At 37.4% G+C, this 17,864-nt stretch overlaps 1 protein-coding gene across 1 annotated transcript in view; it reads right to left on the bottom strand.

The window, feature by feature from the left end:
- Dhc62B (Dynein heavy chain at 62B) overlaps positions 1–17,864 on the bottom strand; it is an 84,985-nt gene that overhangs the window by 25,840 nt on the left and 41,281 nt on the right. The window contains exons 5-8 of the mRNA XM_067788026.1: positions 11,360–11,602; positions 11,001–11,225; positions 9,483–9,647; positions 197–4,676 (exon numbers count right to left, since the gene is read on the bottom strand). Of these exons, the coding sequence (XP_067644127.1) occupies positions 197–4,676; positions 9,483–9,647; positions 11,001–11,225; positions 11,360–11,602 (5,113 nt within the window). The remainder of the gene's footprint in view (positions 1–196; positions 4,677–9,482; positions 9,648–11,000; positions 11,226–11,359; positions 11,603–17,864) is intronic.

Raw genomic sequence — 17,864 nt, 5'->3', positions numbered from 1 at the left:
AAAAACTGCTGGGTCTGATAGTATCAATATAATTGCGAGGAGGTAATGGGTTTTTGAATCTATCATTTATGAAATATATATACTTTTATTCTGTAATAGGACGTTCTTCTTTGAGATAAGCTGCTTTTCTTTCGTTTGTGGACCTAATTCCCGGTACGACATTCTTTCGCTCAGCCGCCGTAATATACGCTCTTACGGGATGTATTAAAAGTGTCCATATTTTCCCAGACAAACTCCAATGTTGGCATCCACGATGCAGCCAAGTGACAATTTTGCAAACAAACCCAATAACCCAGATCCTGAGCATCCTTAATAAGACCCAAAGCAATTGGACCTTGACCTTGACCCAATGAGATACTTTGGAAGGTATCCATGTAACCAGCCTTCTCAGCATATGCCAAAAGCGAACCAAGCGGATCAGCACCTGGTGATAGGATGAATATGAGCGGAGTTAATGCATTCGACTCCTTGAATGACATGCCAATATCGAATTCAGGGGGCGTAACAAATTGTACACCCATCACAGCAGCAATGTAGTTGCGAATTGCTAGGAATACTTTATCCGGACGTAAAGCCTTCAATACAAGTATTTTTTCGAAGAGTGTCAAACGATCATGCCAAGGTTGAGGCAACGGTTGAACTTCCGGTTCCACATGATCATATATATGCTTCCAATCAATTAATGCTTTTGAAAAGCTGGCTACAAAACCACGCAACTCTGCTATTCCCTCTAAACGTAACACATTCAACCATATAATGTCAGTAATCCAAGATGGATCGGGATTCGTTGGTATTTTATCCGCCTCTGTTGCATCGGTAAGTAAATGTGACAATTGCAACATCTTAAGCTGTCCAGTACCCAAATTTATGCGACAAGTTAGAATAAAAGAGAATAAAAGCTTATCCTTTTCGAATATGGAACGACAAACATTATTGTAAAGATTACGCGTAACACCATCTACCAAAAATTTGATGCGACGTGGTAGATCTTTTGATTTATTTGCCGACTCAATCGAGTATTCATAGAGATTGATATACCAATTGAGGGAAAATTGATACATTGGATCGATATTTGGCAGATCCGTTATGGAATAGTAGAGAATGGACGAGTGAACGGCGACTGGCTTGTAATTCAAACGGAATGCTTCTATTTTCATTTCCGTTTCACGTGATGCCGCCTGTTTTGCAACGATATCGAGTGATAGCTCTTTAGATTCATTTAGAATTTGTATTGCACTTTCATTCTCCAAAATATCACCCTCAGCTGAGGATAACGTTTTCAATATCATATTTTCGGCATCACGAAGCGCTGCTTTATTCTTGGCAGCTTCATTAATTAACATCATGCGTAACTCTTGTAGATCGGGGCGTTCTTTTGCCACCACAATACTTAAAAGCTGATCTTCGAGCGCATTTTGGGTGAGCGCAAAGTTGATAACGGTAACTTTGTTGAAAGTCTCCGGCAGAAAGTGGGGATTACGTAAATTACATGTCATATACAAACGAAAATTATCATTTAATGGTACAATATTATCACCCAAACTTATAAAATTTTGTCCACCTTGTCTAAAGGAGTTACGCAACAAAATCGGATCAAGTGGCACCTCCAGCTCCTCAAGTACATTCTCAATAATCACCGGTGAACCATATTCCATACACTCAGCAATAACTTTCATATAATTTGCTTGATTAAATTTGACGCAACTCAAACGATTCTTACGCTCCATATTACGTATCCAATTATTCGCTTGACCCTGTGGATCAATAAATAAGCTATAACGACTCGAACTATCGGCTATGATCGCATTCTCTGTGGAGAAAACATCTTTTGGTAGACCATTTATATTCCAACTTTGTATGGTAATTTCCAAGCCCAACGTCGTTGTTATATTATACTCATTTGATGTGGGTATACCCGCTTGCACGCAGCGTTGAAACCAGTCGGCTGTACACTGCGTTCTATAAAACAGATTCACCGCTGAGAGGTAAGCAATAATACCACAAGATAGTAAAATATCGCCTGGCAAATTATCGTAAATGCCTTGTAAATTATCTGCTGCCTGTGTCCAACGCGACTTTTCGCCACCCAAACCATCAATAAGTGCCGTAGCGCGCTCCAGTTTACTCTGGCAGAAATCCGCTTCGTCTTGTGTGCGCTGCATTTCGGCATTCGCTCTGTCTAACTCTTCATTGAGTGCAGCAACTTTCGCCTCTAGCGCTGCAGCCAGCTCACGCTTTTCAGTTAAGAATTTCATTGTGTCCGAGTACTCTTTCTCTGCGGCAGCTAATTTCGCCTTCTTGGGCGCTACCACTTTAGCTACATTATCATACAAATCCATAGCTATAATCCATTTGCATAGACCCTCAGCGGCGCTAGATGCCTTCGCAACAATACGTGGCTGGAAATCCTTATGTGGTATGAACTCTTTGCGTATGCGCACCATAATTTCCGGTTTAATATTATCTTTATCGAAATCTTTTAACTGCTGTAGAAAATTCATATCACCCAATACACGTTTGCTCGGTCCCCAATAGTCGTTCACCATTTTGCCGGTACTCGGATCGGGTATACGCTCAGCGGGTACACCTTTGATAACACACACAGCAGCCATCACCAATTTTATGACTGGTGGTGGATTTTTCATTGATTTTACCAAAGTTATATCAGCCGGTTTCAACGTGTTCAACGCTTGTATGGCTTCCTCCAGTACTGGTATAGCTTGCGCCAAATCCTTTTCACATTCATCTTTGAGTGCTTGTGCTGCTTCGGCTTGCACAGCAGCGACCTCTTCATCTTTCTTTACTTGCTCAGCAGCTGCACTGGCCGCAATTGTTTCACGATTGATTTCAATCAACATTTGACGTGACTTTTCGGCCAACGCCACCAATTGTGGCTGCAGCGCATTTAACTCTTTTTGCATCAGTGCTATGGCTGCTGCAGCATTGGCAAGCGTATCCAAGCCGCCTATGTAACGCATTTTTGCTTCCATAATTTCACGTTGCTTGCGACCAATTAAGTTTTGAAATGATTTGATTAATTCGAGAAATGAGGCATTCGTTTGGTATATATGACGTCCGGTGAGCTCGCAAAACTCACGACATACACGCGCCGCACTTATATGAAAATATTGACAAATTTGTACAATCGAATCTTTTATGCTCGTAGATGGTACATTAACATTTTCCAAAGAGATTTTCGCAATCATCGTTAACGCCTCCTCTGGCCAACTTTGATACCAATCGATCGTACAACAATTAACCAACGACGGATATAAACGCACACGCGTACGTAGCGCATCGCCGATTGGTGAGAGGCAGAGTACAATGTGCAGCTTTTGTTTGCAGCGATTCACAAAGAATGAGAAGACTTGCAGTGGCGATATATCAATATTCCGATTGCCACCTTGTGCCGCCAAACGCACAAGCTCTAATACCTCTTGTTTCTCATCGATGGCATAAACATTCGGCACCTCGCCTTGATTTAGCAGACAATCAATATCTTGCAAGAACAACTCCATCTTTATTTGATTCTCTGTCATCAAAAACACTGTGTGCTTATTCATACCGCCAGACTCCTTCATAATACTTTTGATATCATCATGCCAATCATTTGGTCCATAATTTTTAGTTATTTCGGGTTGAAAGAATGAGGTCTGCACCATATTCGCTGCCAATTTTGTCAGCGATTGTCTGCCTGATCCTCCCATACCGATCAATAAAGCGCTAGCGCCATTAATCGTTATAATTCGACAAATACGATTGAGATGCTCCAAAGCAAAAGTGAATAGCGTGATATCCATTTTTGAACGTCGCGTCGAGTTGTAATCATCTAAGCTGGCGGAGGCAAATTTAAAGAACACCTCCATAGATGGTAGCTCTTCATAACGTCTCTCATCGGGTATATTATCTTCATCCATGTATGCGCCAAAAAATATCCGATGTGCACCGTCAATGGTAAATACTAAATCTCCACCATCCGCCGACGTACAATAGTTCTCAAAAACCGATTCCAATTTCTCGCGAAAATTATTTTTTACACAATCGTTCAATTTTTGAAACATCCATTGGCGATCGTTATCATCGACCAGACGATCGTAAAAAACACGCATCGCTTCATGATACCAAAGGCGTGGAAAAGTTTTCTTATCATTTGCGGACTCTTTCTTAAATAGCGCACATGCTGAAATCACACGTGAAATGTCACGTAAATTGAAAATATAATGTGACTTAGCGGGTGTGGCTCTCAATTCGGCCTGTACGCTTTTATATATTTGTTGTGTAGCGTTTACAATTTGATTTGTCGAAAGGAAGACATCATTGCCATGGCCCGAACGTCGAAAACCATTCATGAGCACATTTACGAATATCCGATTCATTGTTTCATCACCAAACGTATTGATGGAGAATACATTGAAGTGGTTAAGGAAACGTGCATAGACATCTTGTCGACTACCCCCAGGCAAACCACAAGCTGTTATAATTAAGAGATCATTTAAGAATATTTTTGATGTGTCCTTGAGATCGAAGAAATGCCCGTAATCGAAGTATTGTCGTAGTAGCTCTAGTGGTGGTTGTGCACCATATACCTCTTTTACTGGCATATTCATGTCGTCAACGAAGAGCACAGTCTTCATTCCTTTTGGTGGGCCATATATACCACGCTTCCATTTGACCAACTGAAAACAAGAAATTGAAATACTTTAATACGTGAAAACAATGGAACATCACTTCGAATTGATGGTCCACTCGAAATGGTAATTTATTTATTTCGAAAAGTCAAAAGCAACAGCGGTTCTTACTGACTAAAACAAATTCAACAATATTACTACAAAACAGAGTTAAGCAAGTTAAGGAAATAGATTTAGAAAAAGAAAAATCAAGCATAATTGAATTAGAGATCTCATTGAACTCGCGCAGAGCACGCGATATAGGAGCATTTCGCGCATAGTTGGTAGACGAAAGTTTAATATAAAATGGATAATTAAAACGTAGAGACCTAGCTGGTATAAGAAAGTTAATAGACCTCAGCAAGGATGGGCAGTCAATGTCACCATTAATAATTCCATAAATCAGAGACAAAGAAAGCGTCGTCCTTCTAATTGATAGGGATTGTAAATTAATAAGCAGCAGGCGGAAGGTATAGGAAGGGATTGGGTCGAAGAATTGTAGAGATCTAAGACAAAATTTGAGAAAAAACTTTTGCACTCGTTCAATTCTGTCAATTGCAAACTTATGTGGTACGGCCTCCAAATAAAGGCCGCATATTCAAGTTTTGAGCGTACAAACGATTAGTAAAGCAATTTCAGGGTATATGGATCTGAAAAATTTATGCTATTACGCCTTAGGAAACTGAGAGAGGCATACGCACTAGAGGTAATGTAATTAATGTGGTTATTGAACGAGAACGAGGAGTCGAAGATGACCCCAAGATCCTTGATCTCGAGTAGGGATTGAAGAGGAGCACCTGAGATACTATATGTCGTTGACAAGGCATTGTGGATTTTTGCGAACGTCATATGATAGCACTTGTTAAGATTAAGAATTAGATGCGAGTCTCGGCACCAGAGTGCTAATCTATTTATGTCTTCTTGTAGACACTGTGCATCTTCAGACGTTTTAATTGTTGAAAAGACTTTTAGGTCATCAGCATAGAGTAAGAACTCTGACGAGGTCAAACATTTGCCAATATCATTAATAAACAAAATGAAGAGAAGAGGACCTAGGATACTCCCTTGTGGTACGCCAGAGGTGGCAGTAAAAAACTTCGAGGATGCACCTTCGATTGATACCTTACAGCATCTATTCATCAGGTAGGAACACAACCAATTAAGGAACGTGGAGTGAAAACCAAGCGAAACTAACTTTCTTAGCAACAAATTGTGAGATACCTTGTCGAATGCCTTGGAGAAATCCGTGTAGATACAGTCCACTTGATGGCTAGATGAGAACGCATCCAAGCAATATTCACTGAACACTGCTAAATTAGTGACTGTAGACCGGCCAACAACAAAACCGTGCTGATTTGGCAGAATACAGTGTTTTACTGCAAAATACATTTTTTCTTTAACAATCCCTTCGAAGAGTTTCGAAATAATAGATAACTTAGATATTGTCCTATAGTTTGAAACATCATTCTTCTTACCATTTTCGAAGATTGGGGTGATAGCCGCAAATTTCCAAGCATCCGCAAAGATCCCGCAGCTAAGAGGTTGGTTAAAAATTATCACTAGGGGGACAACAATAGCAGTACAATTTTTAGGAGGACAGCGCTTAATCCGTCTCGATCAGTTTGAGTAGAGTTTTTCAATCCTCTAATACCGTTAATAATGTCATTGGAGGTAAGTCGCAGATCGATAAAATTCAAAATTGCCTGATGGTAAGAGTAATTATGACCATTTGGTGAAACTAATTCATCAATTGTGAAGTTGGATTGGAAAAATTCGGCAAACAAATTAGCAATGCCTATGAGAGAGTTAGCCACTTTATTTTCGAGAAATACAGTTGCAGGCACCCCAACACCAGCCTTTTTAGATTTGACAAAATGCCAAAAATTTTTGGGGTTAGATTTAATTTTAGCTTCCACCCTAAGCACATAGTTTCTATAAAGAAATTTGTTGAGGCAGTTAAATTTCTTTGACAACAGCTTGTTCAGGGTCAGATCATTTAGTTCTTGAGATTTTATGAGTATACCACGGAATTTTGTAAGGCTTCTTTCAATTAAGTGGAATATTCGCCGAAATTTCATATTCATAGTCACAACCAAACACCCCGAGGACCGTACTATAGTTAATCGTGGTGAACATCAACAACTGTTGCTATTGTAAAAACACTTCTCGTAGGTTTCGTTGAGTGTTACCTACATATGTATACATATATATTGTGAGTCTTTTGAGTACTACCACCTTCTGATGCTGACAACTGAAGCTGGAGCAATTTGCCTATCCATTGCCTTAATAACCTAGTCAGTCGCATAATTGCATTATTAATTTTTAAAAGCTCAAAATCAATACAATCCTTTGTCAATTACTTTTCGTACCTGATTTTCAAACCTATCTAGGAAATTTTACTCAGATGGGTCAAGCCGCAATCCTCACCCAAAACGGTTGATCCGTTTCCGAGATAGTAGTTGATATACAGAGTAATATACATACATATATAATTAGATGAGGGGCCAACCCTAAATGGCAACTATACTTAAAAATATATCTGTTGAAATTCGGAGTGAAACATCTTTCGTTCTATAACCATATTGGCACATCTCTTGTAATTTTTTTTTAAATTTCGAACATGTGGCAACCTTGTGAAAACACCCTCAGTGGCAACACCTTAGTAGAAAGTCTTAGAATGTGATACACTATCTATGTGCCAAATTTCATTCCAATGGGTTAAGCCGTTTCCGAGATCGTTTCGCATAAGAACAAGACTAATTGTGTGGCGGCCACCGTGGTGTGATGGTAGCGTGCTCCGCCTACCACACCGTATGGCCTGGGTTCACACCCCGGGCAAAGTAACATCAAAATTTTAGAAATAAGGTTTTTCAATTAGAAGACAATTTTTCTAAGCGGGGTCGCCCCTCGGCAGTGTTTGGCAAGCGCTCCGGGTGTATTTCTGCCATGAAGAACTCTCAGTGAAAACTCATCTGCCTTGCAGATGCCGTTCGGAGTCGGCATAAAACATGTAGGTCCCGTCCGGCCAATTTGTAGGGAAAATCAAGAGGAGCACGACGCAAATTGGAAGAGAAGCTCGCCCTTAGATCTCTTCGGAGGTTATCATGCCTTGCATTTTTTTTTTTTTTAATTGTGTGTCGTATAAAATTAGTGCCTCATTCCGGGAGCGCTTATCTTAATATACATATTTGGTTAACATATTGTAGGTGTGTTTGTGGGAATTTGAGGATGCTTTAGAGTCAAAATCGGGTGCGGTTTCTTTCTCATCTTTCCGGAAAGTGAACCAGGGGCCGACCTGCAAAAATAAAATAATTTATTTTGCGAGTTCCTTGCAATTTGGTACATGGGGACTTCTTGGATAAGCTTATTATTTGAGAAATTCTTCTTTCCGGGAAGAGAACGAACAATGAACGATCTATTCCAAAAAATTCCATTTATGATGCGATTTACTTTAGATTTGGTACAGTGGTACCTCTTTATGAAGCTTATATGTATATACATTAGACTGGGTCGATTAATTAACCGATATCGCGCTATCGATTTTTCGATAGGATTTGGGCTCAGGAAAAAAAGTTCCACTACGCATACCAAAAAAAATAATTTTCGAGCCTGCGAAATTTAATTTTTTTACTTTTTTTCGACTTTGATTTTTGAGATTTTTTTCATGACCTACTAAAAAAATTTTCATGTATACCCTGTCTTTGGCGATAGCAGTTTTTTGAAAAAAAAAATATATATATATGTATTTTTATAATATATATTTTTTTTTTCAAAAAACTATTATCGACAACGTTTTTAGCGGACATTTTTGGGTCGGACAGGGTATACATATGAAAATTTTTTTAGTAGCTAATGAAAAAAATCTTAAAAATCAAAGTCGAAAAAGGTAAAAAAAATGAAATTTCCCAGGGTCGAAAAAAATTTTTTTGGGTATGCATAGTGGAACTTTTTTTCCTGAGCCCAAATCCTATCGAAAAATTGATGGCGCGATATCGGTTAACTTTCGTCCATACAAATCGACCCACTTTAATGCACATGTATAGATTTTTTTCGCGACTATTTCATAATTATTTAGGTATCAATTTCAGGGCAGTATTGGGACCAATTTTTTTAACAAATCCTGTTCATCTTTCTTTCTATGGATGTTCCTGATATAGGCTAGTGTTATATATTATTCCTATTATACAAGCTGGACAGTCATGGCAGGTATACCAAATTGAAGAATAAATTATCTCGGTGCTGTTCGTAAACGCCTTATCTTAGAAAACTTTTTAATCACGCCATATTTCAGAATTGTTCAAATGTTTCAAAAACGCTCTATCTCAGAACTCTGTTAAAGAATGTCTTAATGAATAGCCGAATACTGAGATACAGCGCTTTTGACAAATATTCTATGCAGGGCGCTTTCGAACTGGCACTAGAGATAGAATGGTATTGCTCTCAGCAGTCGATATGTAGTAAACTAAGTTTAAAATTTTTTTCGTCGTTATTCCTCCTTTCGGACATTTTTGGAAAGTTACAAAAAACTACAGCTTACGACCGGGTTTTGACAATATTTACACGAAAACTCGGCTTCTCGCGAGATTCTCGACTCTCGAAATACTCGTAAAGCTCGCGAGTTTAACGAGTATTTCGAGATGCGAGAATCACGCGAGAAGCCGATTTTTCGATTTCTCGGGTCTCGGGGTTCTCGCTTGTGTTCGAGAAGAAATCGTGTATAGTGTAGGTATCTAAGTTTTAGCGCATTTGGTGATGCAAAATCCAGCATTAAAATGAGTTGGCGTGGAATGCCCCATATGTATTGTACGTACTTACCTTTGATATGATCAGTTCTTGTGTTTGATTAGCTGTTATCATTACAGTAAATGTTATAAAAGCCGACTCAATTTTTTCACGATCTATTTTATTCATGAGATAGTTTTGAATGTAAGCGCTTTTGCCAGTTCCTGTTGGTCCTACGAGCAGCAACTTTTTATTGTTCTTTGAAAAGTAGGAAACGAAATGAGTATTTGTTTTAAAATGGTAAAGAAACAGATTTTTCTTCATTTATATATCTATATACTATATTTTGTCTGCACGTGTGTTTGTGACTACTCCTAAATGACTGGACCGATTTTGATGAAATTTTGTGTGTGTGTTCAAGGAATTGAGGATGGTTTAGATTCACAATTGGGTCGGTTTTCTTTCTCTTCTATTCTTTCCGGGAAGTGGACCTGTGACCGTTCCATTTAAAGTGTGATTTGCTTAAAATTTAGTACAGGGGTTTGTTCTTCTACAAGCTAATATTTGGGACCATTTCTTTCCTGAAAGTGGATCAGGGTGGTGCAATTTACTTGAAATTTATCATTTAGGCAGTCTTTCGAATAGCCGCATTTTACTTATAAAAGCCAATGCAAAATCTGTTGGTAACTTTATAACTCAAGATCGGATCGAATTAAAAATCATAACGATGCTATGTAGTTTCCTAAAGCTTCGTAGATGGTTTCTAAGTGGGTTTAAGTTCGATATGTGGATCCGTTTCTGAGATATAGATAAAAATGTGGACCAGCGTGGTCCCAGAATGTATTTACACAATATGGGTATGGAATAGCATGTGTAAAGGGACGGTTGAGAGGTAGAAAAATAGAGAGAGGATGAGGGAGGGAAAGAAATTTGTTGTAGGATTTAGACATAAAAATGGAGAAAGTGCGAGGAGAGAAACCCAGAGAAGGAAAGGAGATGAAGTAAAATAGTTCCTCTCTTAAGCGGCAGTAAAAGAGAGAAGGATCGAAAGTTAAAGGGGGAAGATACGCAGGGGAGATAGGGATTAAACATGGAGGTAAGGAGGAAAGGCAGAGTTGTAAGACATTTTTTTTTACAGAAGCTACAGTATGGCAAATGTTCAGTAAACAAGAAATTATATACTTCACAGAGAGGAATATAATCGGGCAGGGGAATGTCTCAAGTGTCTATCTAAATCTTATTTGTAAAGCTGAATACGATTTTAAAAATTTTACCTGAGTAAGTGCCATATAGTTTCGTAGTGGCTTAGAGAAATTAAGATATTTAAATCGGCCGGTCAGGTGGTACAGAAATATGGGGAAATTGAAGTGAGAGATGTAGGGGGAGTGGAACTGGGAGTGGTAGTGCAGAACAAAATTTGCCGTCGACTCTACTTGTATTTAATATATATCAAAGCTTTGTAAACGAAAATAGGATCTAATAACTGAATGATAGGCTCATAGTTTGTAATATGGGTACAGAGCGGCTTTACTTAAAAAAAAACACTGACTTAAAAAGTATGAATGAGACAAAACCACAAACTTTTTTGGAATCAACATTGTTTTACCGTACCTTGATATGCATTTCCAGTAGATATATATATCTGGCTGTATCTAAAGTGGACACTTGCACACCTATTGAGTTTTCTTCAATATCCATTCGTTTAGCCAACTCCGACCATGATTTCCATGCACCGCGCTGTTTGAATACGTAAACATAATCAACCAGCAGACCTTCAACAGGCACAGATATTTCCAATTTTCCAATACTCTCCGGCATATCTTCACTTAACCACGTCTAAACGAAAAGAAAGTCTTTGAATAACCTTTATTAATTGCTTCGAAGCATCTTGAGAGCTTCTTGTAAGACCTTGAAAAGCCTTTGATTCATATTTCCTCTAAGATTTATATATTTAAAACACTGTTACTTACGCTTTTGATATACGCATCAAATTTTTCTCTAGACGCTGAATCTAGCACACCAGCCAAACCCCAAACAAATGAGTACAATATAGCCGCCTGTATATAAATTGGCATATGTCTTTGATATTCATCGGGATTCTCTACCACTGCGTCGTCCAATAACATTTCAATTATATCAAATGTTGTAGTCAAGCAATTGAATTCTCCAGGTTTAATGTGCTCTTTGCAATGTTTGCGAATGAAAGCTTGACACTTAGGAAAAAATTACATTATTAAGTTGAAAGGTTGAAAGATCAGCAGATCCAGTTGCAGTGATCAGCGGCCCAACAACACAGCTCCATGTTCCCTACCCAAACACTTCAGTGCCGAATCTTTGTTTTTCGAAATTAACTTGTGTGGTGTAGCGAGTCAGCAATCACAAGGTCTTACCTTGGTAAGATCCAAAGTCTATCTAAACCATCCCATTTAACGGATAATGGCATCCGGCTGCAAAGGCATCGCCACCTAGAGTTTCATTACCATTCTAATCCTAGGCCTAGAGCTCAAACATACCTTGAATATATTAACTAAAAGGCCGGAATACAAGAAATTAATTACCATTCTAATCTAAGATAAATAATTCGCTACATCATGTTCTAATACTTTGGCTCATCAGATACATAATACCATTTCTAAAAAAAAGTATTAAGGGACGTGAAGAACCTGCTTCACAAATACAACCTTTTAGTCATGTCATATCCGATTGCGTTCGAATCAACTACAAAAAGTCTCATATATTAACCACATACTCAGATTCAGCCTACTTTATCCGATAACCTACGGCAGTATCAAACATTTCAAAATGAATAAGGAGTCCGTTTTATCCCTGAGGGTGGATGAAGGGCAAACGTTATAAACTAACCAAACTTTCCAACGAAGAAAACCCCACTAGTCCTAAGAGAATTATTAACTTTCCAACGAAGAAGACCGCATTATACCAAAGATAATGCTTTATTGTAAACGGTCCAACGAAGAAGACCGCATTATACCAAAGATAATACTTTATTGTAAACGGTCCAACGAAGAAGACCGCATTATTCCAAAGATAATGCTTTATTGTAAACGTTCCAACGAAGAAGACCGCATTATACCAAAGATAATGCTTTATTGTAAACGGTCCAACGAAGAAGACCGCATTATATCAAAGATAATACTTTATTGTAAACGGTCCAACGAAGAAGACCGCATTATTCCAAAGATAATGCTTTATTGTAAACGTTCCAACGAAGAAGACCGCATTATACCAAAGATAATGCTTTATTGTAAACGGTCCAACGAAGAAGACCGCATTATTCCAAAGATGGTGCTTTATTGTAAACGGTCCAACGAAGAAGACCGCATTATTCCAAAGATAATGCTGTATTATAAACGTTCCAACGAAGAAGGCTGCACTATTCCAAAGATAATGCTTTATTGTAAAGGTTCCAATGAAGAAGACCGCATTATTCTAAATATAATGCTTTATTGTAAACGTTCCAACGGAAAAGACCGCATTATTCCAGAGTTAATGCCTTATTGTAAACACTCCATCGAAGAAGACCGCATTATTCCAAAGATAATTCTTTATTGTAAACGTTCCAACGAAGAAGACCGCATTATTCCAAAGATAATGCTTTATTGTAAACGTTCCAACGAAGAATACCGCATTATTTCAAATATAATGCTTTATTGTAAACGTTCCAACGAAGAAGACCACGCTATTCCAAAGATAATGCTTTATTGTAAACGTTCCAACGAAGAAGACCGCATTATTCCAAAGATAATGCTTTATTGCAAACGTTCCAACGAAGAAGACCCAACGAAGAGGACCGCATTATTCTAAAGATAATGTTTTATTGTAAACGTTCCAATGAAGAAGACCGCATTATTCCAAAGATAATGCTTTATTGTAAACGTTCCAACGAGGAATACCGCATCATTCCAAAGATAATGCTTTATTGTAAACGTTCTAACGAAGAAGACCGCATCATTCCAAAGATAAGGCTCTATTGTAAACGATCCAATGAAGAAGACCGCATTATTCCAAAGATAATTGTTTATTGTAAGCGGTCCAACGAAGAATACCGCATTATTCCAAAGATAATACTTTATTGTAAACGTTCCAACGAAGAAGACCGCATCATTCCAAAGATAATGCTTTATTGTAAACGTTCTAACGAAGAAGACCGCATCATTCCAAAGATAAGGCTTTATTGTAAACGATCCAACGAAGAAGACCGCATTATTCCAAAGATAATTGTTTATTGTAGTCGTTCCAACGAAGAAGACCGCATTATTCCAAAGATAATTCTTTATTGTAAATGTTCCAACGAAGAATACCGCATCATTCCAAAGATAATGCTTTATTGTAAACGTTCTAACGAAGAAGACCGCATCATTCCAAAGATAAGGCTTTATTGTAAACGAACCAATGAAGAAGACCGCATTATTCCAAAGATAATTGTTTATTGTAAGCGGTCCAACGAAGAATACCGCATTATTCCAAAGATAATACTTTATTGTAAACGTTCCAACGAAGAAGACCGCATCATTCCAAAGATAATGCTTTATTGTAAACGTTCTAACGAAGAAGACCGCATCATTCCGGAGATAATGCTTTATTGTAAACGTTCTAACGAAGAAGACCGCATCATTCCAAAGATAAGGCTTTATTGTAAACGATCCAACGAAGAAGACCGCATTATTCCAAAGATAATTGTTTATTATAAGCGGTCCAACGAAGAATACCGCATTATTCCAAAGATAATACTTTATTGTAAACGTTCCAACGAAAAATACCGCATCATTCCAAAGATAATGCTTTATTGTAAACGTTCTAACGAAGAAGACCGCATCATTCCAAAGATAAGGCTTTATTGTAAACGAACCAATGAAGAAGACCGCATTATTCCAAAGATAATTGTTTATTGTAAGCGGTCCAACGAAGAATACCGCATTATTCCAAAGATAATACTTTATTGTAAACGTTCTAACGAAGAAGACCGCATCATTCCAAAGATAAGGCTTTATTGTAAACGATCCAACGAAGAAGACCGCATTATTCCAAAGATAATTGTTTATTTTAAGCGGTCCAACGAAGAATACCGCATTATTCCAAAGATAATACTTTATTGTAAACGTTCCAACGAAGAAGACCGCATCATTCCAAAGATAATGCTTTATTGTAAACGTTCTAACGAAGAAGACCGCATCATTCCAGAGATAATGCTTTATTGTAAACGTTCTAACGAAGAAGACCGCATCATTCCAAAGATAAGGCTTTATTGTAAACGATCCAATGAAGAAGACCGCATTATTCCTAAGATAATTGTTTATTATAAGCGATCCAACGAAGAATACCGCATTATTCCAAAGATAATACTTTATTGTAAACGTTCCAACGAAAAATACCGCATCATTCCAAAGATAATGCTTTATTGTAAACGTTCTAACGAAGAAGACCGCATCATTCCAAAGATAAGGCTTTATTGTAAACGAACCAATGAAGAAGACCGCATTATTCCAAAGATAATTGTTTATTGTAGTCGTTCCAACGAAGAAGACCGCATTATTCCAAAGATAATTCTTTATTTTAAACATTCCAACGAAGAAGACCGCACTATTCCAAAGATAATGCTTTATTGCAAACGTTCCAATGAAGAAGACCGCATTATTCCAAAGATAATGCTTTATTGTAAACGTTCCAACGAAGAAGACCGCATTATTCCAAAGATAATGCTTTATTGTAAACGTTCCAACGAAGAAGACCGCATTATTCCAAATATAATGCTTTATTGTAAACGTTCTAACCAAGAAGACCACATTATTCCAAAGATGATGATTTATTGTAAACGTTCCAACGAAGAAGACCGTATTATTCCACAGATAATGCTTTATTGTAAACGTCCCAACGAAGAGGACAGCATTACTCTAAAGATAATGTTTTATTGTAAACGTTCCAACGAAGAAGACCGCATTATTCCAAAGATAATGCATTATTGTAAACGTTCCAACGAAGAAGACCGCACTATTACAAAGATAATGCTTTATAGTAAACGTTCGAACGAAGAATACCGCATTATTCCAAAGATAATGCTTTATTGTAAACGTCCCAACGAAGAAGACCGCATTATTCCAAAGATAATGCTTTATTGTAAACGTTCCAACGAAGAAGACCGCATCATTCCAAAGATAAGGCTTTATTGTAAACGATCCAACGAAGAAGACCGCATTATTCCAAAGATAATTGTTTATTGTAGTCGTTCCAACGAAGAAGACCGCATTATTCCAAAGGTAATTCTTTATTGTAAATGTTCCAACGAAGAAGACCGCATTATTCCAAAGATAATTGTTTATTGTAAGCGGTCAAACGAAGAATACCGCATTATTCCAAAGATAATACTTTATTGTAAACGTTCCAACGAAGAATACCGCATCATTCCAAAGATAATGCTTTATTGTAAACGTTCTAACGAAGAAGACCGCATCATTCCAAAGATAAGGCTTCATTGTAAACGATCCAATGAAGAAGACCGCATTATTCCAAAGATAGTTGTTTATTGTAAGCGGTTCAACGAAGAATACCGCATTATTCCAAAGATAATACTTTATTGTAAACGTTCCAACGAAGAAGACCGCATTATTCCAAAGATAATGCTTTATTGTAAACGATCTAACGAAGAAGACCGCATCATTCCAAAGATAAGGCTTTATTGTAAACGATCCAACGAAGAATACCACATTATTCCAAAGATAATACTTTATTGTAAACGTTCCAACGAAGAATACCGCATCATTCCAAAGATAATGCTTTATTGTAAACTTTCTAACGAAGAAGACCGCATTGTTCCAAATATAATGCTTTATTGTAAACGTTCCAACCAAGAAGACCACATTATTCCAAAGATAATGCTTTATTGTAAACGTTCCAACGAAGAAGACCACGTTATTCCAAAGATAATGCTTTATTGTAAACGTTCCAACGAAGAAGACCGCATCATTCCAAAGATAAGGCTTTATTGTAAACGATCCAACGAAGAAGACCGCATTATTCCAAAGATAATTGTTTATTGTAGTCGTTCCAACGAAGAAGACCGCATTATTCCAAAGGTAATTCTTTATTGTAAACGTTCCAACGAAGAAGACCGTATTATTCCAAAGATAATGCTTTATTGTAAACGTCCCAACGAAGAGGAAAGCATTACTCTAAAGATAATGTTTTATTGTAAACGTTCCAACGAAGAAGACCGCATTATTCCAAAGATAATGCTTTATTGTAAACGTTCCAACGAAGAAGACCGCTCTAATTCAAAGATAATGCTTTATAGTAAACGTTCGAACGAAGAATACCGCATTATTCCAAAGATAATGCTTTATTGTAAACGTCCCAACGAAGAAGACCGCATTATTCCAAAGATAATGCTTTATTGTAAAGGTTCCAACGAAGAAGACCGCATTATTCCAAAGACAATGCTTTATTGTAAACGCTCCAACGAAGAAGACCACGTTATTCCAAAGATAATGCTTTATTGTAAACGTTCCAACGAAGAATACCGCATTGTTTCAAAGATAATGCTTTATTGTAAACGTTCCAACGAAAAAGACCGTATTATTCCAAAGATAATGCTTTATTGCAAACGTTCCAACGAAGAAGACCGCATTATTCCAAAGATAATGCTTTATGGTAAACGTTCCAACCAAGAAGTCCGGTTTATTCCAAAGATAATGTTTTATTGTAAACGTCCCAACGAAGAGGACCGCATTATTCTAAAGATAATGTTTTGTTGTAAACGTTCCAACGAAGAAGACCGCATTATTCCAAAGATAATGCTTTGTTGTAAACGTTCCAATGAAGATCACATTATTCCAAAATTAATGCTTTATTATAAACGTTCCAATGAAGAAGACCACGTTATTCTAAGGACAATGCTTTATGGTAAACGTTCCAACGAAGAAGATCGCATTATTCCAAGTTAATGCTTTATTGTAAACGTTCCAACGAAGAATAACGCATTATTTCAAAGATATTGCTTTATTGTAAACGTTCCAACGAAGAAGACCGCATTATTCCAAAGATAATGCTTTATTGTAAACGTTCCAACGAAGAAGACCGCATTATTCCAAAGCTAATGCTTTATTGTAAACGTTCCAATGAAGAAGACTGCATTATTCCAAAGATAATTCTTTATTGTAAACGTTCCAACAAAGAAGACGGGATTATTCCAAAGATAATTCTTTATTGCAAACGTTCCAATGAAGAAGATCGCATTATTCCAAAGATAATACTTTATTGTAAACGTTCCAACGAAGAAGATCGCATTATTCCAAAGATTATTATTATTGTAAACGCTACAACGAAGAAAACTGCATTAAGAGATTTGATCAACCGTTTCTTTGACCTTCGGCGAAAGAATTATTGAAAAATGTATGCTTAGGTTAGAATAGGTAAGTAAGACACTTTATCCTTGGGGGCGGTCAAGGGAAAATTTTATAAACT

Source organism: Eurosta solidaginis, chromosome 5 (assembly GCF_040869045.1).
Source record: "Eurosta solidaginis isolate ZX-2024a chromosome 5, ASM4086904v1, whole genome shotgun sequence".
Classification (NCBI taxonomy): domain Eukaryota; kingdom Metazoa; phylum Arthropoda; class Insecta; order Diptera; family Tephritidae; genus Eurosta; species Eurosta solidaginis.
Note: the sequence above shows the minus strand (reverse complement) of the source record. Positions and strands in the feature narration are given on the sequence as shown.